The following is a 25,861-nucleotide window of genomic DNA, read 5'->3' on the forward strand; positions in this document are numbered from 1 at the left end:
ACAGCCACCTGCAGCTGAACAGTCTATCCCCTTTAGAGCATGTGCTCTCTAGTCCACCAGTCTCTGCCCCCACCCCCACCCCAGCCTATTCTCTCCCTCACACTGACAGCAGATTTCAATTGTCATTTACCATTATACTTGTGCTGGCGCTTTTCTTATGACAGAGTTATAGAGGAAAATCCAGTTTGCTAATTTACATTTACCTCCTGAGCAACTGCAGAGCTTGTGCTAGACAGGAAGGACAGTGCATCAAGTAGGAAGAACTGAGTGGCATCAATAAAGGCTTAGTGGTACCCATACCCCAGGCAGCCTCTTCCTGGCCTATAAACCGGGTAAATACAGCCTTCCCCTACTCCATACATCTTTCTTTCCACCAAGGCAGTGTCAACCAACTCAACATGGCTCTGTAGGTGGCTAGTTCAATCTCTCTGCAAGTTGGAGGCGCAAACATGTTGGGAAATAGCTCTTAGTGCCAACAATACCAACACGAGTAGCTCCAAGAGAAGCCTTTTCTCTCCCAACACTGTGAGGGCCGGGCCAGGCTTTTGCACACAGTGGGAGTCTCAGAGGCCCCAGAGCTCCCCTACCCTTCTTTGAATCCTCACTTCCCAAATATTGGGCTGAACCTAATGAAATTGCCAATGCTTGCCCATTTTTTGTACCTGTAAGAATGCTAATTTCATATAGTTCAACCTAATGTGTATAAGAAGCCATGCCAGTTACCAGAATTCTCCTAGTAAATCCTCTTTTAAGATCAGACTGCTGTTGATGTGTAAACACTTTTTGAGAATATAATAGTAATACTTCAGTAAAGAAACGAAATTATATGATTATTTTACCTTAGCAGATAACTAAGTATTTTTAGAGCTATTTAAAAAGTTAGTCCAAACTTCTAATTTGACCATAAGGAACCTGAGGCTTACAGAGTTGAAGTAACTTCATTTTACTCACATTTTATTTATGTGCCCTCTTTACCTCAGAAAATAATTTGAAAATGCAGCAAATGTACCATACTATAATAATAATGTAAGATGCTACTAATGGGGAAAACTGGGTGCAGGGTGTATGGGAACTCTCTGTACTGTGATATTTTTCTATAAATCTAAAATTGTTCCTAAAGCCAAAACCGGTTTGGCTCAGTGGTAGAGCGTCGGTCTGTGGACCGAAAGGTCCCAGGTTCAATTCCAGTCAAGGGCATGTACATTCGTTACGGACACATCCCCGGTGGGGGGTGTGCAGGAGGCAGCTGGTTGATGATTCTCTCTCATCGATATTTTTAGCTATCTATCCTTCTCCCTTCCTCTCTGTGAAAAATCAATAAACTATATTAAATAAATAAATAAAATAAAATAAAATAAAATTGTTCCTAAAAAATTAAGTCTAGTTTAAAAATGATTTGAAGTGTTTTATGACTAAAACAAACAAACAAACAAACAAATCCCTATAAAACTGCAATTCCCTAAAACAAGAAAAAGAGGGAGGGAATAGTAAATTACATCAATTCTGAAATTGAGATTTATTGAGGTAGTTCTGAGCTTCAAGATGCAGTTCAGTACCCTTTTATTAACACACTGTCAGATCAGCCAGAAAATAAACTAGCACAGCTCCAAAAGAAGGTTGATTTCACTGTCCCTTAGAAAAGGAAAAGGTCGGAAGTTGGCAAATGGGAACAGACTGGACTGCATTCAAATGGGATTAATGGATGCCACTGTGCTTTGTAAACTGTAAACCACCGAAGAGACATTATCATTACCGTAGGAAAAGGAAGAAGAATCACTTCTTTTATACATTAATTTATCCCATCTACAGTCATGAATTCCAGCTCTGTGGCAGGGAGTCTTGTCTACCAGTGATACAGAAATGAATAAGACCAACTTCCTACTTTTGCTAGAAACCAGACTGGGAAGGGCAGGAGACTCTGAACCTGGGCGGACAGTGAGAGAAGAGTGGCATAGATTATGTATTTGGTCTTCCTTCATTCAAAATACTCAAAAAGGAGTATTTAAAAGAAGTGTAAAATAGAAGCACCACCACCTAAACTTGGGATAGAGGTGTACTAGTAAATGCTGCAAGGACTAAGGTGTGGACTACTATTATAAAATAGAATTTGTCTCTTAAAGCAAAAAAGGATAAACAATTGAGGGCATAAACGTTTTATTTTCTGAGCAAAGAAACTATATATTAGTCTGCAGAGACAATTAGTTTCTTACTGCAGAAAAAAAGTTAACATGCAACGCCTTTTATAAATCTCATACTTGGGGTCTCTCTCTCTCTCTCTCATTTCCTCCCACCTCTCTGGCCTCTCCCTTCCGTCTCTTTTGCTGGTTCTCCTCATCTCCCCAAAAGTTGGAGGCCCCAGAGCTCAGGCTACAGACTTTTTCTCCATCAACCTTTATTTCCCAGGAAATCTTATCCAGTTTCAGGGCTTAATTTTCTTCCCTTAAAAGTGAGCTGGAATAAAGTTAATGAAGCTAATAAAGCAGAAGTGACTCCCAGAGCGAGGTCATAAAAGGCACTCAGCTCTCCCCACTGTGTCCTGAGGAGACTCAGGCAGCTCAGTGGTAAGGAACCATCTTGGAAGCAGAGCAACCGTCAACTTGACTACAATCTCCTGGGTGATCCTAATCTAGAAACATGCAGCTAAGCTACTCCCGAATCTCCAACCCATAAACATAATAAATGATTGTTGTTTCAAGCTACTAAATTTTGTGCTAATTACTTGCACAAAAAAAAAGAAACAAGAAAAAAAAAAGATGATAATACATCTGGATTACTGTGAAAGCTATCTGGATGGTAGCAATGCTCCAACCTTGCTTCCAGTATTTGCTTTTCCTCAAAAGAGTAGTCAAAGTGATCCTTTTAAAACAGTGACGGATTATGCCACGCATAATACTAGTCAGAGTAAAATCCATGGTCATTATAATGGTCAACAGGGTCCTAATTATTTGATCCCAGTCTCCAATTGTTTTCATTCCCATTCTTACCCCTATCCCCTTTGCCATAACCCTCCAGCCACCAGCCCTCCTTGCTGTACACACTTGGAACACCTCAAGCCACGCTCTCATCTCAGGGCTTCTTCCTCCATTTATCTTCACGATTCACTCCCTTACCACCTTCAGGTCTCTGTTCGAATGTCACCTTCTCATTAAGTTGTTCCCTAACCACCCAAAATAAAGTTCCACCACCCTTCACACAAATTTCTATTTACCTTATTATGCCTTTCCTGTCCCTTCCTGATTATTATGTGTAATAGAGCTATTAGAGTCTAAATTTCCCAAATGTAAGAACATTGTTTTGTTGAGTGCTGCATTCTCAGCTCCTAAAACAATGCCTGAATGAATATAAGGAAATTAGATAAATTGATTCATATCACCAATGGTCTTGCAAAATGCCGACAGTTCTATAACTATAAAATATATATTTAAAAAAAAACCAGATCATGTAGGTTGTATAGCACTACTCTCTCACAACAATTATTTGCAGGTTTAAAAAAAAACACAAAAAACAAAAAAAACACACCCCACAAACCTTTGAGATAAAATTATTCTCCCCATTTTACAGACAAGAAAACTGAGGTTGAAAAAAAAAATGGAAGGGATATAGCTGTTCAATGTCAAAGATTAAACCCCGGCCTGTTTTCAAACTCTGTGCCCTCTCCATTAAGTGCCTCCCAAATCATGAAACATGAAATCACAACTTTGTGAGGGACACTGCCTAACGGGTGTGAAATGATGAAGTCTGCAGATCTCTGATGGAAAAGGAGTGTGACTGAAGGAAGAGCAGCAAGGCTGTGGCCTTGGTTTTGTCATGAACTCTCACGATTAGGAACATCTCCTTTCTAAGCCTTTCCGACGAAATGTGTTATGCTAGTGCCGGCCTTCATAACTAGAGGGGCTCATGCAGACCAACTAAGCAGAAATTTAACAAAGCCAACCGCCTTCAATTCGTTCCCCAGTTCCACTCACTCGTTGTAGGGCTCTAGGCAAATTGATTTATGAGTACCTCAACTTTTTTCTTGCATAAAATGTGAAAATATAAAACCCTCCTTATGGAATTGCTTAAAAGATGACATGGGCCTTTACATGTGATGCATTAAGTAGCACTTGACATTTTGTGGCTGCTCAGTCAACATTGGTTATTATTGATTGCCATCATGTGCTAGACCCGGGATGTGGAGATGCAAAAAAAAGCAAAGCCTAACGCCCCCAACAAGTGCATAGGTGTGGACGAGGGCAGGAAAAGTGACCCGGCGCCCCGAGTGCAGAATCCGAGCAGCGAGACTCCCTGCGCCCGCAGGGAGGTGGGGAAAGACTTCGGAGGAAGTGAGGATGCCTGAGTCGGGTCTCGAGGAATGCGAGTTCCAGAGCGGGTCGAGCAGACCACGTGCAGAGCCCCAAAGGCAGAGGGAGCCGGGAGCGAGGTGGGCGGGGAGCTCAGCGCCGGATCCAGGAGACCCTGGCCCGCCGGCGGCCGGGAAAGGAAGGGGATCGGGAAGATCCTTTTCTGTTCGGACTGCAGCCCAGAGTGGAGGCGGCCGCCGGACGCGGAGGGGAGGGCCCGGGAGCCCTGGGGCAGGTCCTAACCCCCGGTGGGCCTCGGGGTCCTCCCGGGGGAACGTAACTCCCTCTGGCGCCTGAGCCGGGCGGGCTCCGGCCTCGGACCGTTAACCCGGCACCTCCCACCTGCCCAGGAGGCCCCACCTCACCGCGCTCGGTCCGCGGATCCCCCGCCTGCAGCTCCGCGCGGGAGCGGCCGCAGCCGCAGCGAAGGCCCGGCCGGCCGGGAACGGGCCCACCGCCCAGCCGGGGCCAGGCCCCGCCCCCCGGCTCCCGCCCTTTGGGAGTGTCCCGCCCCCTTGACCGGGGCGCCAATGAGCGCCGCGGGCGCCGCTTGGGGCCGCCCGCCATGTTGAGTACTGGCAGGGATTTCCTGGAGTAGCCCAGAATGAAAGGAGGGGTTATGTGGTATGAAGAAAAGTAAGATTTCCTAGCTAGAAATGGGGACAGCCAGAGCTGATGAATTGGATCAAGGGGGGGGGGTTTACAGAAACAGGAAAAAAAAAACAACTTGCCCTCAACCCGCCCACTTTTGGCTTCGGGGTCACGCACTGCGCATGTGCATGCTGCCAGGTGGCCGGCGCCCGGCTTCGGCCACAAACCCGAGCGCAATTAGCAGCTGCGGGAGCGATCGAGAACCCGCTGCTGGGTCGGGGTGCTACCTGCCGGGCAACCAGTTTTACGTTTTTCTCGCCTTCAGACCCGCAGCGCCAAGCAGCCTCAGACAACACAACACTCAGAGCTAATTAGTGCCGTTCACTGTTTTCGCCTTGTCTTTGCACTGGGTGTTCTCTTTTCCTGAATGTCCTACATCCTTCCCGAAAATTGCAGTCTAATTTTCTGAGTAAACCTGACTTATTTATTCTCTCTGTGACCCTGGCGTTATTCCCATAGCTTTTTTTTTTTTTTTTTTTTTTTTGCATAGATTATCATTGCACTTTCTTAAGAGTTGTGAATTCTATTTAACTTCCACTAAGAGGTTGTAAGGTTTTAGTTGGGATTTAGAAAAAAACAATTATCCCCCCCCAAAAATAAAATAAAATAAAATAAAAAACAAAAACACACACATAAACACAAAACCTCAACAACAACAAAAACAAACCCACTACTGGGGAACTTATTAAAATGCAGATGCTCAGCCGAAACTGGTTTGGCTCAATGGATAGAGCGTCGGCTTGGGGACTGAAAGGTCTCAGGTTCAATTCCGGTCAAGGGCATGTACCTGGGTTGCGGGCATCCCAGTAGGGGGTATGCAAGAGGCAGCTGATCGATGACTCTCTCTCATTGATGTTTCTAACTCTATCTCTCTCCCTTCCTCTCTGTACAAAATCAATAAAATATATATTTTTTAAAATGCAGATGCTCAGATTCCACCCCATAAGAGACTCAGTAAACAAGGGTGGAGCCCAAGAATCTGCATTTCAGCAAATACGCTGCAGGAACACCTTTTGAGAAGTCCTATATAAGATGTGCACCTCAAGCACTCAACATAAGGCTTGGTACAAAACAGGTGCTCAGTAAGTGCTAAGTGAGTAAATGGATGGATAAATGGATAGCAGGAGTAAAACATGCAATTCATAGCCACTTTGATAACTAATATCTTTTCTCCTGAAAGAACAAAAACAAACAAACAAAAAAAACTTCTTAATAGTTACTTTGAGAAAAAAATAAAGGAGGTAAAAAGGAGGAAGGGAGGATACTGATTCTGGAAGGCAAACAATTTAGAGAGGGAAGATAGATCCCCAAAACTGGACAGATAAAGAGATGCCAGGAATCCATCCCAGGGAAATACTCATGCAGTAGGTACTGTGTAATGTTCGCTAGAGCAATATGGGGAATGGGGAAATGAAAGCAACCCTAAAGGTTACACACACCAACTTCTTTTCTGCTTCAGGGCCTTTACACATATTTTGTCCTCTACCGAGACCCCTTTCCCACCCAGCTCTGGCTTAGCTGCTACCTCCTCCCCTTCAGATCTCATCTTAAATGATACTTCCTTATCTAGATCTTCCCTGATCATGCTATCTAAAGTAATACCCTGTCCTAGCTGGTTAGGTGGATAGAGCATTGGCTTGCAGACGGAAGGATCCTGGGTTTGGTCAAGGGCACATGCCTGCATTGCAGTACAGGGAGTGCAGGAGGCAGCCAATCAATGTTCTCTCTCATCATTGATGTTTCTGTCTCTCTCCCTTTCTGTCAGAAATCAATAAAAATATATTTAAAAAAATAAAGTAATACCCTATATTTTCCTATCACAGTACTCTGCTTCTTTCATAGTACTTTTCACTTTTTTTTTTGTTTGCTCACCTATTATCTTTCTTCCACTTTAAATTTTTTAAAAAATATATTTTTATTGATTTCAGAGAGGAATGGAGAGGGAGAGAGAAATAGAAGTATCAATGATGGGGGAGAATCATTGACTGGCTGCCTCCTGTATTCCCTCTATTGGGGATCAAGCCTGCAACCCAGGCTGGATCCCTTGACTGGAATCAAATCTGGGATCAAATCTGGGATCAAATCTGGGACTCTTCCGTCCACAGGCCGACACTCTATCCACTGAGCCAAACCGGCCAGGGCCCACTCTAAAATTTAAGCTTCTCGAGGACAGAAGACTATGTCTGACTTAGCATTTAGCACAGAGCCTGACATAAGTATCCATTGAATGAATTAACCAAGTCAGCCTAAGTGTTACAAAGGTTAATGACATAAAATTCATCAGCAAGCTGAACAATATACTTTTAAAACCATGAAGAGTAAACAAAGGTTTGGGACTACAAAGACATACCAATAAAAGGTGAATGGAGTAGAAAGGGGTTAAAGCCAAACAGTAATCTTTTGTCTTTGTAAAGGGAGATTAACTCACTCATTTTCTCATTCACTTATTTATTCAACCATTAAACATTTATTGTGGCCCGGCTATTCCCGGTCAGGGCACATGCCCAGGTTTCAGGCTCCATACCCAATGGGAAGAGGATGGGGGGTGGGGGGTAGAGGGGGAAATGTGTGCAGGAGACAGCCAATGATCAGTGTCTCTGTCTCATCGGTGTTTCTATCTCTTTATCCTTCTCCCTTTCTCTCTCTCTAAAATTAGCAAAAACATATTTTTTAAAAATGTTATGTGTGATATTTCAAAGTGAGGTACTAAAATGTCATATATATTTTTTCTAATAGCCTAAGATCGATTTTATTTTATTATTATTATTTTTAATATGTTTTATTGATTTTGTACAGAGAGGAAGGGAGAGAGATAGAGAGTTAGAAGAAACATCGATGAGAGAGAGAGTCATCGATCAGCTGCCTCTTGGACACCCCCTACTGGGGATATGCCCGCAACCAAGGTACATGCCCTTGACCGGAATCGAACCTGGGACCCTTCAGTCCCAGACGCTCTATCCATTGAGCCAAACCGGTTTCGGCCTAAAATCGATTTTAAAGTCCCCAAATCCCTACCTATAGGGTCAAGAGAGTGGAGGATAGAGAATTTATGTGGAGATACTTCTGGCTGTGAGTCCCCATTCTTTTGGGGAAGATCAGATAATTGGGGGAAAACTTCCATGATTGTTTGAAGTCCCCATTGCAGTTGGGGAGCACGGTGACTCGATCTACCTCCTGTCTGCGAAATCAACAAGAAACAAGCAAGCCAACTGCTTTGATGGCAGAACCCAGGAGATTGCTGCTATGTTGAGGTTGGCCTGCTCTCCCAGAAATTGTCAGGGAATGTTTTCTGTAGACCAGATGTGGACTAAGTGAGGGGAAAAGAGTCTGCATAGGCCCACCCTGGACCCTTTTCAGTAGGGCTTCCTAGTGGTGGCAAGGGACCCCAGAAGTAAGAAGAAAAGTGACCACTGGCAATAGAGATGTCTTTACTAAAGGAAAAGAGCCCAGCACAGCCAGGCACCCAGGATGCTTTGATGATGCACAGAAACAGCTATAAACATCTTCCAGGCCAGAAAGCACAAAGCTAGCTACAATACTAGTTCAAAGACTGTTCCCACCCCTTTCTCCACATTCCTCTCCGTGTCAACCCCCGAGTGAAGCGGAGGGTGACAGAGGGGGGAAATTATTCTTCTCTTTCTTACTGCAAGCTAACTGTCTTAAGCAGAGTCACGGGCACCAAAAGGATGCACTCTCTTGTAACGAACAACTTGCTGCTGTCTAACTGAGTTCATTCGTTCATCATTAAGCAGATATTGATTGAGTACCTGCCATGTGCCAAATCCTGAGTTAGACGCTGGCAGAGAAGCATAGGACAAAACCACGTGAACCCTGCCCAGAGCCTCAGTTCACAGATTCACATGGGAGGCGGTGAGGAAACAAGCATTTCACACACACACACACACACACACATATGCACAAGCACACACGGACACACACACACTGTGGTAAGTTCTATAAAGAGAGAGTGGCTGGTTTCACAGAGGCTGATGGGGAAGGATAAATCTGCTGAGCAGACAAAGGGGGGAAGGGCATGCCAGGAGTGTGCAAGTATGTGATGTGCTCGAGCATGGTATGTTAGGGGAATGCCAGGAATTTCCTTGGGGTACTCTTCCTCTTCTTCTTCTTCTTTTTTTTTTAATATATATTTTATTGATTTTTTTTTACAGAGAAGAAGGGAGAATTAGAAACATCAATCAGCTGCCTCTTGCAAACTCCCCCCCCCCCCGCCCCCGCTGGGGACATGCCCGCAACCAAGGTACATGCCCCTGACTGGAATCGAACCCGGGGCCCTTCAGTCCGCAGTTCGACACTATCCACTGAGCCAAACCGGTTTCAGCAGTACTCTTCTTTTTAAAAAAAATAATTTTTAAAATTTTCAATTACAGTTGACATACAATATTATATTAGTTTCAGGTGTACAACCTAGTGATTAGACATTTATATAACTTATGAAGTGATCACCCTGATAAAATTAGTTTTCATCTGACACCACACGTAATTACTACAATATTATTGACTATGTTCCCTGTGTTATACTATACATCCTCATGACAATTCTGTAACTACCAATTTGTACTTCTTAACCCTGTCACCTTTTTCACCCACCCCCAACTCTCCTTCCATCTGGCAACTGTCAAAACGTTCTTGGTATCTGTGAGTCTGTTTCTATTCTGCTTGTTCATTTATTTGTTTTAGATTCCATATATAAGTGAAATCATATGGCACTTATATTTCTATGTCTGACATTTCACTCAGTACAATACCCTCTAGGTCCATCCATATTGTTGAAGATGTCAATATTTCATTCTTTTTTTACGGCTGAATTATATTCCATTGCATAAATAATAGCACTTTTTTATCCATTCATTTATTGATGGACTTAGGTTACTGCCATATCTTGGCTACTGCAAATAATACTGCAATGAACATATGGATGCATATATCTTTTTAATTTAGTGTTTTGCGTTTATCCAGATGAATATCTAGAAGTGGAATTTCTGGGTCCTTCTTTGTTTCTTGTTATAACTTTTGTTTTAAAGTGTATTTTTTTCTGGTAAAGTATTGCTACCCCAGCTTTTTATTTATTTGTTTGTTTCCATTTTAATGAAATATCTTTTGCCATTCCTTTACTTTCAAGTCTCTCTCTGTGTGTGTCTCTTGATGAGTCTCTGTAGACAACATATGTAAGGGTCTGTTTCTTATCCATTCAGCCACCCTATGTTTTTTTTTTTTTTTCTTAATCCTCACCCAAGGATATTTTTTCGATTGGTTTTTAGAGAAAGTGGAAGTGAGGGAGGGAAGGTGAAAGATAGGGGAAGGGAGAGAGAAAGAAACATTGATCTGAGAAAGACACATCGATTGATTGCTTCTCACACGTGCCCCAACTGAGTCAGGGAAACCTGCCTTTGACTAAAAATTTAACCTGTGACCCTTCAGTCTGCAGGCCAATGCTCTAACCACTGAGCAAACTGGCCAGGGTCACCCTCTGTCTTTTGATTGGAGCATTTAATCCATTTGCATTAAAAAGTATTTTATTGATTTTTTACAGAGATGAAAGGAGAGGAATAGAGAGTTAGAAACATTGATCAGCTGCTTCTTGCACACCCCCTATTGGGGATGTGCACACAACCAAGGTATTGGGTCTAGTAATAATTAATGTCGTTTTAAAACATTCGTTTAAAATCTTGCTTGGCGTTGACTTGTATTGACATAACCTTCAAACACGTGGTATCTACAGAACGTGTGAAGTGAAATTAACAAGTTTTGCTTGAAAAACTTTGTGTTTGGTTTGGTTTTTGTTGCAAAACTAGGGCTAAGAAGATGGCGGATGAAGAGCATATTCTGCACTGCATGCTTTACGAGTTCCAATTAGGAAGAAAAGCAAGTGAGGCTGCAAAAAACATCTGTAGTGCTCTTGGTCAAGATGCAGTTAGCGCCAGAAAATGCCAGCGTTGGTTTGAGAAATTTCGCGAGGGAAATTTTTCGTTAGATGACAAGAGTGGTCGAGGCCGTGTGTCCAATTTTGATCAAGAAGCTCTTCAAGCTCTTTTGGTGCAAAATCCTCAAATTACCCAACAAGAGCTTGCGACAACTTTAAATTGTTCACAAAAAACAATTTCCAATCAATTGCGTGCACTTGGCAAAGTCCAAATTTTGGAAAATGGGTTCCTCATGAGTTGACCGACAACAACCGTAATCAAAGACTCACAATTTGCAGTTCGCTCCTCTCTCGTCAAAACCGTTTGCCGTTTTTAGAGCAAATTGTTACCGGAGCTGAAGAATGGGTGCTGTATGTTAATTTGAAAAGGCGGCCTCAATGGTTGGACAAAAATGAGGCTCCGCAGCCCACGCCAAAACCTGACTTGCATGCGAAAAAAGTGATGTTGTGTGTTTGGTAGAATTTTAAAGGAATTCTTCATTATGAACTTTTACCATCTAACCAAACCATTACAAGTGCAGTGTATAGTGCCCAATTGGAAAGGTTAGCCCAAGCTTTAAGAGAAAAAGAACCCGAGCTGATTAATCGGAAGGGCGTAATTCTTCACCATGATAACGCACGACCACATACTGCAAGAATCACTGCTGAAAAACTGCGCCAGGTGGAATGGGAAGTTCTCCCTCAACCTGTATATTCTCCTGATATTGCCCCTTCCGATTACCATTTGTTTCGTTCTTTGCAAAACTTTCTTCTTGGAAAAAAATGCATTGACCGAATTTTTTGCATCAAAATCACAAGAATTTTACAACAGAGGGATTAAAATGCTTCCTAAGCATTGGGCACAAGTAGTAGAAAACAACGGCAACTATATTGTTGATTAAATTTTGTTGTATTGTTTAAATAAATTTGATTTTAAAAAGTATTAGAAAACGACATTAATTATTACTAGACCTAACTATGATGTTCTTGGTGTGAGCCTTTTTGGGTTCATGATGTTTGGGATTCTCTATATTTCCTGGAGTTGTGTGTCTTTTTCCTTCACTTGGTTAGGAAAGTTTTCAGTCACTATTTCTTCTAATAGATTCTCAATCCCTTGTGTTCTCTTTTCTCCTTTTGATACCCTTATGATGTGAATGTTGTTATGCTTTTTAAAATTTTTTTATTTCAGAGAGGAAGGGAGAGGAAGAGAGAGAGATAGAAACATCAATGATAAGAATCACTGATCAGCTGCCTCCTGCATGCACCCCTACTGGGGATTGAGAACCCACAACCGAGGCATGTGCCCTGACCTGAAATCAAACCAGTGACCTCTTAGTTCCTGGGTTGATGCTCAACCACTGAGCCACACCAACCAGGCTTTCTTGTGTATTCTTTATTTCTGATTGATTTTTAAATGATTTCTATGTCCTTTTTTATGCTGTTGAAATTCTCACTAAATTTCTTGGACATCCTTATAATTATTGTTTTTGAACACTGTATTTGGTAGTTTTCTTGCTTTTATTTCATTTAGTTCTTTTTCTTGAGATTTCTCCTGTTCTTTCATTTGGGATATGTTGTTGTTGTTGTTGTTGTTGTTGTTGTTGTTGTCTTCCCATATTGGATGCCTCTCTGTGTTTATTTCTATGTATTAGATGTATCTGCTGTGTCTCCCAATCTTGGCAGGGTGGTCTTCTGTAGTAGGTGTCCTGTAGGGCCTAATGGCACAGCTTCCCTGATCACCCAGGCTGGGTGTTCCAAGTGAACCCCCCATGTGGGTCTGTGTGCAATCTCCTGCTGTAGTTGAGCCTTGATTGCTGTTGCCACATCAAATGTGCCAGGCCAATTGGCTATGAGAACCTGATGACTGCAGTGGAGGAGCTGCTGTGCAGTAGCCAACCCCACAGAGCAGCACTTGCTTCAACAGGCTTCTGGTGCCCGCTGAGTCTGCCCCTTGAGTGTATCACTCAAGGAGATGATTGGATGGTGCTCTGGTGTGATCTGAAGCTGGCTACTGGGTGTGCTGGCTCTGGGGCCTCCTAGGGATGCAGGCCAAGGTCAGCTGCCACCTTTGCTCTGCCCTGGGGCCACTCGACATGAATTACAAAGAGAATTACAAAGAGATGGCTATTACTTGTGCTGGGTTTGTAGTGCCTGAGAGAGGCCAAGTTGCAAACTGATTTGGGCTGCCACTAGTACAGGTTTGGGGCCACTAGCCAGAGGCACATGGCATGCCAAGGCCAGATGCTGCTTGTTTGGGGCTTATGAACCTTTGAGAGAATTTAGGAAAATCTGCAGCATGAGCCAAGACAGGCCGTTTGTATGGGAAAGCCACCAGAGCCAGGCCAGTGTGGCTCAGTAGTTGAGCATCAACCCAAATACCAAGACGTCACTGGTTCAATTCCCAGTCAGGGCACATGTTCAGGTTTCAGGCCCAATCCCCAGTAGGGTGCGTGCAAGAGGCAGCCAATCCATGTTTCTATCTCTCTCTTCCTCTCCCTGCCTTTCTCTGTAAAAATCAATTGTGGGGGTGGGGTCAAGTGGGGAAAAAGGAGACATATGTAAAACTTTAGACAATAAATAAATTTTAAAAATCAATAAAGATGTATATATATATATATATATATATATATATATATATATATATACTTAAAATTAAAAAAAATCAATAAAGATGTGTATACACACACACACACACACACACACACACACCCCGTATTTTCCGGCGTATAAGACGACTCCCTAATTTACAGTTAAAACATAGGTTTAGGCCTATATTCGCTGTATAAGACTACCCCCCACTTCAAAGAAAAGACTTACTTTGCCGTCAAGATCTGCAGGTAACTTTTTTTTCAATTTTGGTCTTTTGCCCCCGATTTTTGGTTGACTTTTTTTCGTTTTAAAAGTCGTCTTATACGCTGGAAAATACGGTGTGTATATATACACATCTTTATTGATTTTTAAAATTTATTACTCAAAAGGCCAAACAGTTTTTATTTTCAAAAACAACTTTATTCATGACACATATTTAAAAAAAACTCTCACCCTTGGAAATGAATTAGAAAAAGAAAATCCACCTCCTACCTTTCTGTGCCCACTTCCTCTCATTCCCTCCAAATAAAAAAGGGGGGGAAGCAAAGGAAAAAAAACCCTGAAAAACATGGCTGGGGGGCCCCCCTTCCCCCACCCCAAGCCAGGCCCTGGACCTGGGGCGCCTGGGGTGGCACCGGCCAGACTGGCTCCTCTTCAGGCTCAGGCTCTGGCTCCAGCAGCAGCTCCTCAGGCTCCTGTTCCTCAGACTCCAGGCCATTCCGTAGACCCTGTGCGCTGCCCCTTTCCCCTCCTGCTCACCCCCAGGCTATCCCTAACCCTAACCCTAACCGACCGCCAGGCACAAGATGACATCCCTGCCCTGCGCCCACAGACCCTGCTGCCTCTGCCAAAAAACAAACAAACAAACAAACAAACAAACAAACAAAAAACACACAAAAACCCCTGGAAACATCTTGGGAGTTTCTGGGCACTCTTCTGTGTTTTTAAAAAAACAACTTTTTTTTTCTTTTTTTTTAATTTGAGAGAAAGAGATAAACATTGATCACCTGCCTCCCATACGTGTCCCAACAAGGGATGGAATTTGCAACGTGGGTATGTATATGCCCTGACAGGGAATTGAACCGACCACCTTTTGGTGTACGGAAGATGCTCCAACCAACTGAGCCACAGTGGCCAGGGTGGAAAAAATATTTTAAATATATTTTTATTGATTTTTTACAGAGAGGAAGGGAGAGAGCTAGAGAGCTAGAAACGTCGATGAGAGAGAAACATCGGCCAGTTGCCTCTTGCATACCCCCTACCGGGGATGTGCCGGAAACCAACGTACATGCCCTGACAGGAATCGAACCTGGTACCTTTCAGTCCGCAGACCGACACTCTATCCACTGAGCCAAACCGATTTCGGCAGAAAAAATATTTTAAATAAAGAATAAAAGTGAACAATAAATACCTACTTTGTTCACACCCCATCCCCTCAAGAGACAGAAACACACATATACCCACACATAATTTTCAGATTGGTTTTCTGAGGCAAGAGAGAGGTGTTGACCAGGACAAAAGGCCCAAGCTTGGACAAGGTGCAGTTTCCAAGAAGCTCAGCTGGGGGAGCCAGTGAGAGCTTACTGGAGGAGAACTGTGGCAATTCCTGGGGAATGTAAACACGGCAAACCAGAGGATGGCTGGGGGAGGACTGGTTTCTTGGGATCAGGACAGCCCAGGCTCCTCAGATTAGAAGAAACACAGATAGAAGGTCAGGGATTCCAGGCCTTCCTTCAAGCTGACTCCTAACATGTAGGGTGAGAGCAAAAAGGTCAGTTCTTCCTTGATGTGGGAAAAGCATTGTTTCAGAGTCAGGGGTTTGGGCTTAGTTTTACTTCTATCCTTTATAGCTATAAACAAACAAACAAACAAACAATTAAACAGTTCAAACTTTTGTTAGTCATGTAACTTCTCTGAGACTCAATTTCCTCATTTGTGAAACAGGAACAATATTAACAACTGAATCTTTTAAAAACAAACAAACTATAATTTATCAAACACTATCTGCTGAAAGAAAGAGAAAAAAAAGAAAGGCACTTTAATATATAAATACATTTAGCTCTTATAACAAGTCTGTGAAGCAGATATTTTTATTCTCATTTTATAGGTAAAGAAGCAGTTCAGGAAGTGGTTTTTAAAAAAATATATATTTTATTGATTTTTTACAGAGAGGAAGGGAGAGGGAAAGTCAGAAACATCGATGAGAGAGAAACATCGATCAGCTGCATCCTGGACACCCCCCACAGGGGATGTGCCCACAACCAAGGTACATGCCCTTGACCGGAATGGAACCCAGGATCCCTCAGTCTGCAGGCCTATGCTCTATCCACTGAGCCAAACCAGTTTTGGCGGGAAGTGTTTTTTAAAAAAATATAAACAATAGCCAACATTTATGTAGTGTTTACTATGCATGGAGCCACTGTTCTAAGAACTTGACTCACCAAACTTAATTCACAACAACTTTATGAAATAGGTGTATTATTATTATTAGTCTCATCCTATGTTATAAAAGGCTAATATGCAAATTGTCTCTTTAGGAGTTCAACTGATGAGGAGTTTGACTGCTTGCTATGGTGTGCACTGACCACCGGGGGGCAGTGCAGAATGAAGAAATGCCCCGGCTGGCCGGCCAGCAGCTGATGGAAGGAAAGGCCCAATGGGCCCCGATAGCCTGCCAGGCCTAGGGACCCTACCAGTGCATGAATTTCATGCACTGGGCCTCTAGTTTTATACATAAGGAAACTGAGGCACAGAAATATTAAATAACTAGCCTGAAATTACATGGCTGGTGCATGGGGGAGCCAGGGTTTGAAGGCAGATAGCCCAACTCTTAAACATTATGTTACAGATCAGAGAACTCTCCTATTTAGAACCCTTTATTGCGTTTCCCACTGCACTAAAAATAAAATCCAACTTTCTTCTCTGGTGTGTGAGGCCATACTTGACGTAGTTCTGGCATGATCTGACCCTATCTACTACTCTCTCCCTCACTCTGCTACAGATGCACCAACTTCTCATGGTCCCTCAGGTATGCCAAGCACATTCCTGCCTCAGGGCCTTTGCATATGTTGTTTCCTCAACCTGGAAAGATTATGCCCCAGACCCTTATATGGCTCATTCCTCACCACATCCACATCTCTGCTCAAATGTCACCTATCAAAGAGACATTCCTATCTAAAATAGACATCCCTTGGACATGGCTTAATTTTTCTTCACAGTATTCAGAATTCTCTGTAACTATGCATTTGTTTGCTTCTTTATCTGTCTCTTTCACAAAATGTGAGCACAGACTTGGTGGTCTTGTCCACTGTAGATGTCCAGTGGTCAGGCCCAGGACCTACCATATGTTAGGCACCTAATATGTAATTGCTAGGTAATTAAGAAAACAAATGAATGAATACCCAAGGTCACCCAATTGGTCCGCGGCAGAGACTGAGTTGTCTGATCCCAGAGCCGATGCTCTTAGTCACTGTGCTGTGCTGGGCCGATTCCAGGAGATCTTGGGAGGTTCTGACAGCATAATGAATGTAAAAACACTTTGAAAATGGCTACTAGTAAATGTTTGAAAACAACGAATTATGATTATTATTCATTTTCCTGTTTGCTCATCTGTGAAATGGGGATAATAATATTCTTGCCTACCGGCCTTAAGAGAATGTTTTGTGGAGTGCCAATGAGATAATGGACGGGTAAGCATGTACAAGAGTTAAAGGCTCTACGTGGTAGAGGGGACTGTAATGATTATTTCTATGCCAGTGGCTTCCCAAGGCTCCCATCCTCTACCTCAAGTTTGACATTAATATTGCTGACAGGAGAGGGGGAGGTAAGGGGACACGGGGGACTGAGGGACTCTACGTCCCAGTAATTAAACATGTTGGGACTGAAGCGCTGCCAGCGGCAGCATCTGGTTGCAATTACCAGAGGGGACCGAAGTGATTAGTCACCTTTATAGTGAGAGCCAGGCTGGTCTCCTGGGCTCCTCCCTGGAGAGGGCCCTCTAAGTAAGCTCTGAGTCCCCTTTCCCTGCTCCCACCCCACGCCGGGGTCCCCTGGTCTTCAAACAATAGCCCCTGATCGGAATCATCCATGTCCCAACGTTCCAGCTTGTTGGATGAGACCTTGACCGAAAGCCAAGAATACCGTAATTGCCCCACTACCCTTCTCCTTCTTGTGTTTCTAGAGGCCAGGTTGGGATTCCTTGGTTAAAAAAAAAAAAAAAAAGTGTCAAGGCAGGAATTAGGCTCAAAAAGTAATTTAACCTTTCTGAACTTCAATTTCTTTATCTGCAAACTGTGGGACTAGCGATGCCTTCAGCATGTGGGATACCAGGGCCTAAGTCTAGTTGACTGGAGTGCTCAGTAAATAGTAGCTGTTATTAATGTTTTCCAGGTGCCGGGCTAATCACTTTTTATGATTCATTTCATTGAATCCCCATAAAAGCCCTGTGAGTAGGTACTGTCATGATCCCTGTTCAGAGTTTCAGAGACCTTTAGAGGTTCCCAAAGATCACACAATGTACTAAATCATACAGCAGAAGTGGAATTCACAACCAGGTCTGCCTGCTCCGAAGTCCTTGCTCTTTATCAAACCAGGCGCAGGGGGCATATCGATGTTTGGTTCATTCATCCCTTCATTTGTTCGCTCACTTGACCTTACAAAGTTCCTAGTAAGTGGCAAGACAGAATCCCTCTCTTTAAGGAACTCAGAGTCCAGCAGGGAAGGCATGGTGTGTGTACAAGTAACTACATATTAAAGCCGAAAATGATGGCTTTCATATATAAGGCCAGTTAGAGATTTATTCATCCATACAACACATACTGAGAGTATGCTATGTGCTGGGCCCTGTGCCCAGCGCTGGGAATAATTGAAAGATAAATATACTATAGTCTAGTCATAATTTAATGAGGGAGACAGATATGTAAATAAATTATTACAGTTATGAGGAATTAAGTTATGATTTAAAAAAACAAAACAAAACATGGCCCTAGCTGGCTTGGCTCAGTGGATAGAGTGTCGGCCTACGGACTGAAGGGTCCTGGGTTTGATTCCGGTCAAGGGCACCTGCCTCGGGTTGCGGTAGGGGGTGTGCAGGAGGCAGCCGATCAATGATTCTCTCTCATCATTGATGTTTCTATCTCTCTCTCCCTCTTCCTTCTTCTCTGAAATCAATAAAAATATATCTAAAATATGAAAAAAGTACAGAGTGGAAGAAATGAACTGTGTTTGAGACAAGGGGCGGGGGCGGGACTGGATATCTTTGAGCTACCAAAGTGGAAAGGAGCACAGGAAATGTGGGAAGGCAAATCTGCAGTGCGTGTTTTCTGGCGGATGAGGGAAGACTTCCTGTCGGAGAGGGCACATGAGTTGGCACTTTTCATTGGGTATGTTTTAGTGGGAGGAAGGGTTGGAACAGAGATATCCTCAAGGCATGGAAGCCATTCATAAAGGAGTTAGAGTAGGACAGGCAGTGAGGAGGATGAAGACGGCGAAGCAGTGGGAATGGAGAGGAGGGAGGAGTGCCAGAGATGACTGCCTAAGTGGGGGCAAGTCAAAAGGGAAGCCAAGTGTTGGGAATCTGGGGAACAGGAGGGAGCGTCTTCCTCAGAGCTTCCCCACAGAGTGGCTGGTGGTGCTTTGGTCCTTTGAGTTGGGGTGGTGGAGCTGTACTGGGTTTGTCACCTAGAAGCACCAAAGGAAGCTGGAAATGGCCAAGCTCTGCTGCTGCGCTCTGAAGATCAGCGAGGACCCAGGAGCATCTCCACGAAAGAGCTGGTCAGGCACCTGCCTATCCCAGCGGTGAGTCTCATCTTTCGTTCGTCAAACACTGCGCTGCTTCAGCGGTGTGTCGGCTTGTGTTGGAACCAGTCTGGTGACCTTGGCGTGTGAACAGCTTTCTGTGCGGCAGGCTGCAAGAACCTCAGGTGGAGAAGGAAGCTCGCCTGACTACCGCTTCTACCCCTGCTAGACCTCTTACCTCGGCACAAGTGTTGCAGCAAGATGTACAAGACGAGGTCATTGGCTTTGTCTGGGGATCAGGGAAGGCTTCCCAGAGGAGGTGGATTTTCAGGACGAATTTCTCAGGAGGAGGAGGAGGACTTCCTCCAGGCGTGGAAGCTAAAGGAGGACAGTCCAGGTGAAGGGAACAGCTTCCCCACAGGAGCCCAGCTGGACTTCAGACTTCTTCCAGAGCTACCAGAAACCCGGCATGTGGGAAGTCATTTTCCCAGCCTCCTGCAGGGGCCGCTGCTGCCCCAGGCTGGTCTGCCGCCTCTGGACTCACCCAGTCCTTTTTCCAACAGAACTCCGAGTCTGTCTTTCCTGGGGTGGCAGTGAGGTACACCCCGGACATACCTCTATCCAAGCAGTGGGCTCCCGGGTGGCAGTGTCCTCCAATGCCTGACGGGATCATCTGAATTCAAGCAGTGGCGTTCGGGGGAGGGGTGCGGTGGGTACTGATATTTTCTGTCTCTAGGTCACCACAAGTTTATTAAAATAAAAAAAAATAAAATAAAGAAACTGTGGGTAAATGCTGCCATCTGTGCTGCCCCCCAACAACAAATCAGGCCCCAGGCTAGACGCTGGAGTTGAAAACTGCTTTAAAAAACACCCCAAGGACTTAGCTGAAAACCCACACTCCCCGTGTTTGGGAGCTTAAGATCCTTGAGCTCATTCCTCAGCATCGCTCCTCACTCAGGAGGGTGGGGTGGGCTGCCCGGGGAGGTGGAGGTGAAGACCCCCGAGTCTGTTCCATGGACTGAGGGGCCCCCTAAGCCCGGAGTCATGCTTCGGGGCTCTGTGCCAAGAGCCCCCGTGAGCCATGGCCTCGAAAGGGCAGCGGTGATTTTTTTTCACATAAATATATCGCACTTAAATGAGTTTAGACAGCATGACATCAGAGAGTAATTAAATTGGTTTGGGTTGAAATTCCGTTTCCAATTCCTGAGTTCAGGTTTGTAAAAAGATTTTTCTGAGCACCTGCAAGCGTGTGTGTGTGTGTGTGTGTGTGTGAAGTATTTTCACTGGAAAGGATTCAAAACTTAAAAAAAAAAAAAAAAAAACTGGAGCACACAGGCAGCATTACGCCATTCTTCCTTCTTGGAAAAATCCCTCAGCCTTATACAAGCCTCCTTCAAGCCCTCAGTCAGTTGTGCAGGAGAAAGGGGGCGGTCGGCTTTCTCCTTTCAAGAACGAGTTATTTTCAGCTGCTGACTGGAGACGGTGCACGTCTGGATACGAGAGCATTTCCACTATGGGACTGGATACAAACACACACCCGGCAGACTTAAAGAGTCTCAGACTGAGGAGAAAGCCTTCCCTTCTGCTGCTACTGCTGCTGCCGCTGCTTTTGAGGGTCCGCTCCTTTCATGGTTTTTCCTGCCAAGCCAGAGGCACCTTCGCTGCTGCCGCCGTTCTCTTTGGTGCCATTCAGCGGCTGGCCAGAGGATGAGACTCTCCAAACCCCTCACTTTTTTGCTTTGGCACCTGGCTTGGCTGGACCTGGAATTTCTCTGCACGGTTGTGGGCGCCCCTGACTTGGGCCAGAGACCCCAGGGGACCAGGCCAGGATTGGCCAAAGCAGAAGCCAAAGAGAGGCCCCCTCTGGCCCGGAATCTATTCAGGCCGGGGGGTCACGGCTATGGCGGGGGAGCCACCAATGCCAGGGCCAAGGGGGGCACCGGGCAGGCAGGAGGCCTGACACAGCCCAAGAAGGATGAACCCAAAAAGCCGGCCCCCAGATCGGGTGGCCCCGAACCCAAGCCAGGACACCCTTCCCAGGCCAGGCAGGCTGCGACGCGGACTGTGACCCCCAAAGGACAGCTTCCTGGGGGTAAGGTACCCCCAAAGGCAGGAGCTGTCCCCAGCCCCTTCCTGCTGAAGAAGGCCAGGGAGCCCGGGGCCCCTCGAGAGCCCAAGGAGCCGTTCCGCCCGCCCCCCATCACGCCCCACGAGTACATGCTCTCGCTGTACAGGACGCTGTCCGATGCTGACAGGAAGGGAAGCAACAGCAGCGTGAAGTTGGAGGCTGGCCTGGCCAACACCATCACCAGCTTTATTGACAAAGGGCAAGGTGAGGGGGCGGGGTGGCCGGGGCACGGCTCAGAGGGAGGGGCACCTGCATGCATGGAGGGGCCTTTCAGAGTCCTGGCACCACTCTGGTGGGAGATGGAGTGTGCGCCTGGCCTGGGCTGGTGTCTGGGACCATCTCACACGCCAGGTTCCGGGCTGCCGGTGTGTCGGAGTTGGAGGCACCTGGGGATCGCCAAGCCCAGTTCCTGCAAGGTGCAGAGGGGATGACTAAAGTCCAGAGAGGAGACAAGACCTGCCAGCGGGTGGCAGAGTTGGGGACCAGGCCATGCCCTGTTCCTGCGTGGATTGGCCAAACGTTGTAGGCTCCAGGGGTTGGTAGGTTTTCTCAGAAGGCAGAGAAATTAATCTCTAGCCACCCGTGGTTCCACAACTTTGCCCTCAGAGTAGGGGGCAGAGGAGGCGGGATGGGTGGAGACAGTAACGGAGGCATCTTGGAGTCACGGAATGACAGTCAGACATGCGGGGTTTGGGAGTGGACAGCAGACCTAGGGTTTAGCACTGTGACCTTGGGAAAGCTCCGTCTCCCTGCCAGGTCACGGAGGCTGGACTGGGGGATTTCGGAGGGCCCTTCGAATACGACACTCTGTGTCCTGTCCTAAACAGATAATCTTTGTCATTAACCCAGGAGAATAACTGCTCTCCTCGTTTCTCCCTCTACCCACCTGGCGCGACTGTCTTGGCTTTTCCTCTCAACTTGCTGTGTGATCTCAGCAAGTCTCCTCCCCTCCCAGGGCCTCAGTTTCTCCCTCCGTGTGATTGCAGCTCATATGCTCTGGTTCAGAGTCTTAGGACTTGGGCTGGCGGGGTGGGGGAGGGGTCAGCGAGTGGGAGAGGCTCCTCATTAGAGCTGGCCTGTGGGGGAATGACAGAGGGCGGGGGAGCACAGAGGCAGCAGGTCTGGCTGAGGTGGGGGAGGTGACCTGGCTGCCTGCCCAGCCAGGGAAAGCTGTGACCCCTTGGGGGCCCATAAAGTAAGTCATTGTGCCCCCCAGCACTAAGGGAGCTCAGAGAGGGGGCGATGGGGAGTTTAAAGGCCTAATTAGTCACCTTCTAGAGCAATATGTGAATGCTTCCCCATGGCAAATTGGTATTTAGGAAAGAGGGCATGCTGATTCGGACATACTACTGAGTTTCTTATACATACACACAGCCTCATATTTGTACATACATGCTGAATCACATATATGTGTTTAGGTGTGCACACACCTTCTTACACATATGTATACATGGAATCTTCTTACACACACACACACACATACACGCCCTTTAAATTTTGACACAAGCCAAATCATACATACCCCTGACATGTCACTTTTTTACTCACATATGAACCCAGTCATAAACACAAACTTTCACACACACACACACACACACACTCATACATCCAACAGGGTGAGACAAATACACAATGAAACCATTAGACTGGGAAGCAGGGCAATTGGATTGTAGACCACTTTTGTTACTAACTCCCAGTGTGACTATAGTCAAGTCACTCCCCCTCTCTGTGCCACATTTGTAAAAAGAGGACACGAAGATCTTCTTTAAGGTGTAGTGGAGAGCAGCTTCAGATTGAGTGCAAACAGTTCTAGGCTAGTTTTTCAACTCTGCTTTTTCCTAGCTGGTGGCTCTGAGCTAGTCACCTAACTTCTCTGAGCTCCAGTTTTCCCCTCTGGGAAAACGGGCGTAATTACAATGCCGCCAAACCTATTTCACCAGTGAGATATCATATTCCATAACAGATCGGAGAGAGGTAGGTCGAAGGCAATCCTGAAGCTGGTGGATTCCTGATATGAACCGTGACTGACACAAATACCCAGAACCACTCAATCACCCTGGCCACATCTACGGATAAACAAGCCTGGGTAGGCTGTGCAGGACGCTCCTTATTCTGACAAAGGCTCTCCGGGGTTGGGTCTTGGCCTCTCTCAGAGTGGGGAAGAGGTCAAAGAGAGCTCTCCAGAGAGGAGAGGGCTTGGCCCTCCCGGGAGGCGGAGGTGGCTGGCTTTCTCCATGAGGTTGCAGGGAATGACGTCTGGGTGTTCTCTCTAGATGACCGAGGCCCTGTGGTCAGGAAGCAGAGGTACGTGTTTGACATCAGTGCCCTGGAGAAGGACGGGCTGCTGGGGGCCGAGCTGCGGATCCTGCGGAAGAAGCCCTCAGACACAGCCAAGCCGGCGGCCCCCGGTAGCGGGCGGGCTGCCCAGCTGAAGCTGTCCAGCTGCCCCAGCGGCCGGCAGCCGGCAGCCCTGCTGGATGTGCGCTCGGTGCCAGGCCTGGACGGATCTGGCTGGGAGGTGTTCGACATCTGGAAGCTCTTCCGAAACTTTAAGAACTCGGCCCAGCTGTGCCTGGAGCTGGAGGCCTGGGAACGGGGCCGGGCCGTGGACCTCCGCGGCCTGGGCTTTGACCGGACTGCCCGTCAGGTCCACGAGAAGGCCCTGTTCCTGGTGTTCGGCCGCACCAAGAAACGGGACCTGTTCTTCAACGAGATCAAGGCCCGCTCGGGCCAGGACGACAAGACGGTGTACGAGTACCTGTTCAGCCAGCGGCGGAAACGGAGGGCGCCGCTGGCCACCCGCCAGGGCAAGCGGCCCAGCAAGAACCCCAAGGCCCGCTGCAGTCGGAAGGCGCTGCACGTCAACTTCAAGGACATGGGCTGGGATGACTGGATCATCGCCCCCCTCGAGTACGAGGCCTTCCACTGCGAGGGGCTGTGTGAGTTCCCCTTGCGCTCCCACCTGGAGCCCACGAACCACGCGGTCATCCAGACCCTGATGAACTCCATGGACCCCGAGTCCACGCCGCCCACCTGCTGCGTGCCCACGCGGCTGAGCCCCATCAGCATCCTCTTCATCGACTCCGCCAACAACGTGGTCTACAAGCAGTATGAGGACATGGTGGTGGAGTCCTGTGGCTGCAGGTAGCAGCACTGGCCTTCTGCCTTCCTGGGTGGCGCCCCCCCCCCCCCCCCCCCCAGACGCTGGTCGCGAGAGCCTCTCCTGGCACTTGTGGGATCACAGAGCAGCCGGGAAGCTGCAGCCAGGAACGTCTCTACATCCTGCCGGAAAGGGGGTTCCAACGGCCTGGCCTGCCCTCGGAGTGGGACTTGGGCCGAAGGCCCCTATCCACCCGCGGGTCCCTCTGCCCGGGATGTCTGCTCTTCTGCTGCTCTGACTGGCAGGGATGTGCCCGGGGAGACAGATTCCGAGTGGGACAGAGACTCAGCAGACCTGGTTTTCCAATGAGACTCAACCCACGAGCCTCCCCTTCCCTGGGCTCCTCCTTGGACTCTGGCCGCTCCAGGGAGTGCTCCCCGTGGGACAGCCACGGGTGCCACGTCCTCCAGGAATCACATGGTGCCTGGCGACTTTCTGCCCCCGATGCGGATGCGATGCTGATTGGGCAGGGGCGGGAGAGAGGGGGAGAGGGCTTGGGCAGGGGTGAGGAATGTGGGGCTGTTAGACTATTAGATTAAGAAATGTACATTGATGAGATAAAAAGCAAAGCTGTGCCTAAAACCGTGGCAATCTCCTTATTTACTCCAGGGCACCCAATGACCCCTCAGAGAATGACCGGCCCAGCGAGGGGAGATGGGTTGCCCCAGGTATAAACCTGGTGTCCAGGGCCCAGTCCTGGAAGCGGAATGGGGCAGAGAGTACAGGCTGAGCGGGGCCAGTGCTTCCTCTAACCCCATTCCTGCTCCTTCCAAGGGCCCGTTGGTCTGGAGCTCTGTCTGCTCTGCTGTGGCCTGCCAACAGAGTGAATTAGGTTTTCTTCCCGGCATTTCTTAGTCAAACTGATTGTCTCTTCAATGGATCCCTAAGTGTGAGGGAAATTCCCTAAATGTGGGGAAAATTGGGGATTTCATTTCCTCTAAAATCACTTGTATCAGCTGCCTATTCCTCCCTCACCCACGCGTCCCCTCTCCCCCCATACACACACACACACACTCACAGAATGAACTGACTACCATTTAAAGGGGCCTCTAATTTTCTCTGGGGAACCCGGGCTGCTGCTAGAGATCCCTCCTCTCCTATTGAGACACCTCCTTTTTGCCACTGAGCACTGTTCTTCGCGTGATCTTGTCGATGGCCCTGCTACCCTCCTGCCTGGCACCTTCAGTACACCTCACTGCTCACCTATCACCTCCGACCTCTTCACCCCATCTCCAGAAACAGAGCTAGAGCCCCCCCCCCTTAACATTATCCATGATATAAATGCATAATTACATGTTAGATAAATAACCTCCCCACTAATCTCAGACAGTCCAATG

The 25,861-nt window shown here is 46.7% G+C and overlaps 2 protein-coding genes across 9 annotated transcripts in view; one reads left to right on the top strand and one right to left on the bottom strand.

Annotated features, from left to right (window-relative positions):
• CEP250 (centrosomal protein 250) overlaps nucleotides 1-4,825 on the bottom strand; it is a 45,118-nt gene extending 40,293 nt beyond the window's left edge. For 6 of the 8 annotated variants that reach the window (XM_036418269.2, XM_045574950.1, XM_045574948.1 and 3 more), the window contains exon 1: nucleotides 4,701-4,823. The gene's annotated coding sequence lies outside the window, so the exon portion shown is untranslated. Of the gene's footprint in view, nucleotides 1-4,700 lie in introns of all 8 variants that reach the window. The other 2 variants (XM_045574946.1, XM_036418272.2) reach the window with 2 other exon arrangements.
• Nucleotides 4,826-20,546: 15,721 nt separating this feature from the next.
• Nucleotides 20,547-25,150, top strand: GDF5 (growth differentiation factor 5). Its single transcript, XM_036417487.2, has 2 exons — nucleotides 20,547-21,568; nucleotides 23,638-25,150. Exons 1-2 carry the CDS (start codon nucleotides 20,944-20,946, stop codon nucleotides 24,510-24,512), a joined length of 1,500 nt encoding a protein of 499 aa, XP_036273380.1. The 5' UTR covers nucleotides 20,547-20,943; the 3' UTR covers nucleotides 24,513-25,150.
• Nucleotides 25,151-25,861: the final 711 nt, after the last annotated feature.

The sequence above is a fragment of the Pipistrellus kuhlii genome, unplaced genomic scaffold (assembly GCF_014108245.1).
Source record: "Pipistrellus kuhlii isolate mPipKuh1 unplaced genomic scaffold, mPipKuh1.p scaffold_m20_p_6, whole genome shotgun sequence".
NCBI classification, from domain to species: Eukaryota; Metazoa; Chordata; class Mammalia; order Chiroptera; family Vespertilionidae; genus Pipistrellus; species Pipistrellus kuhlii.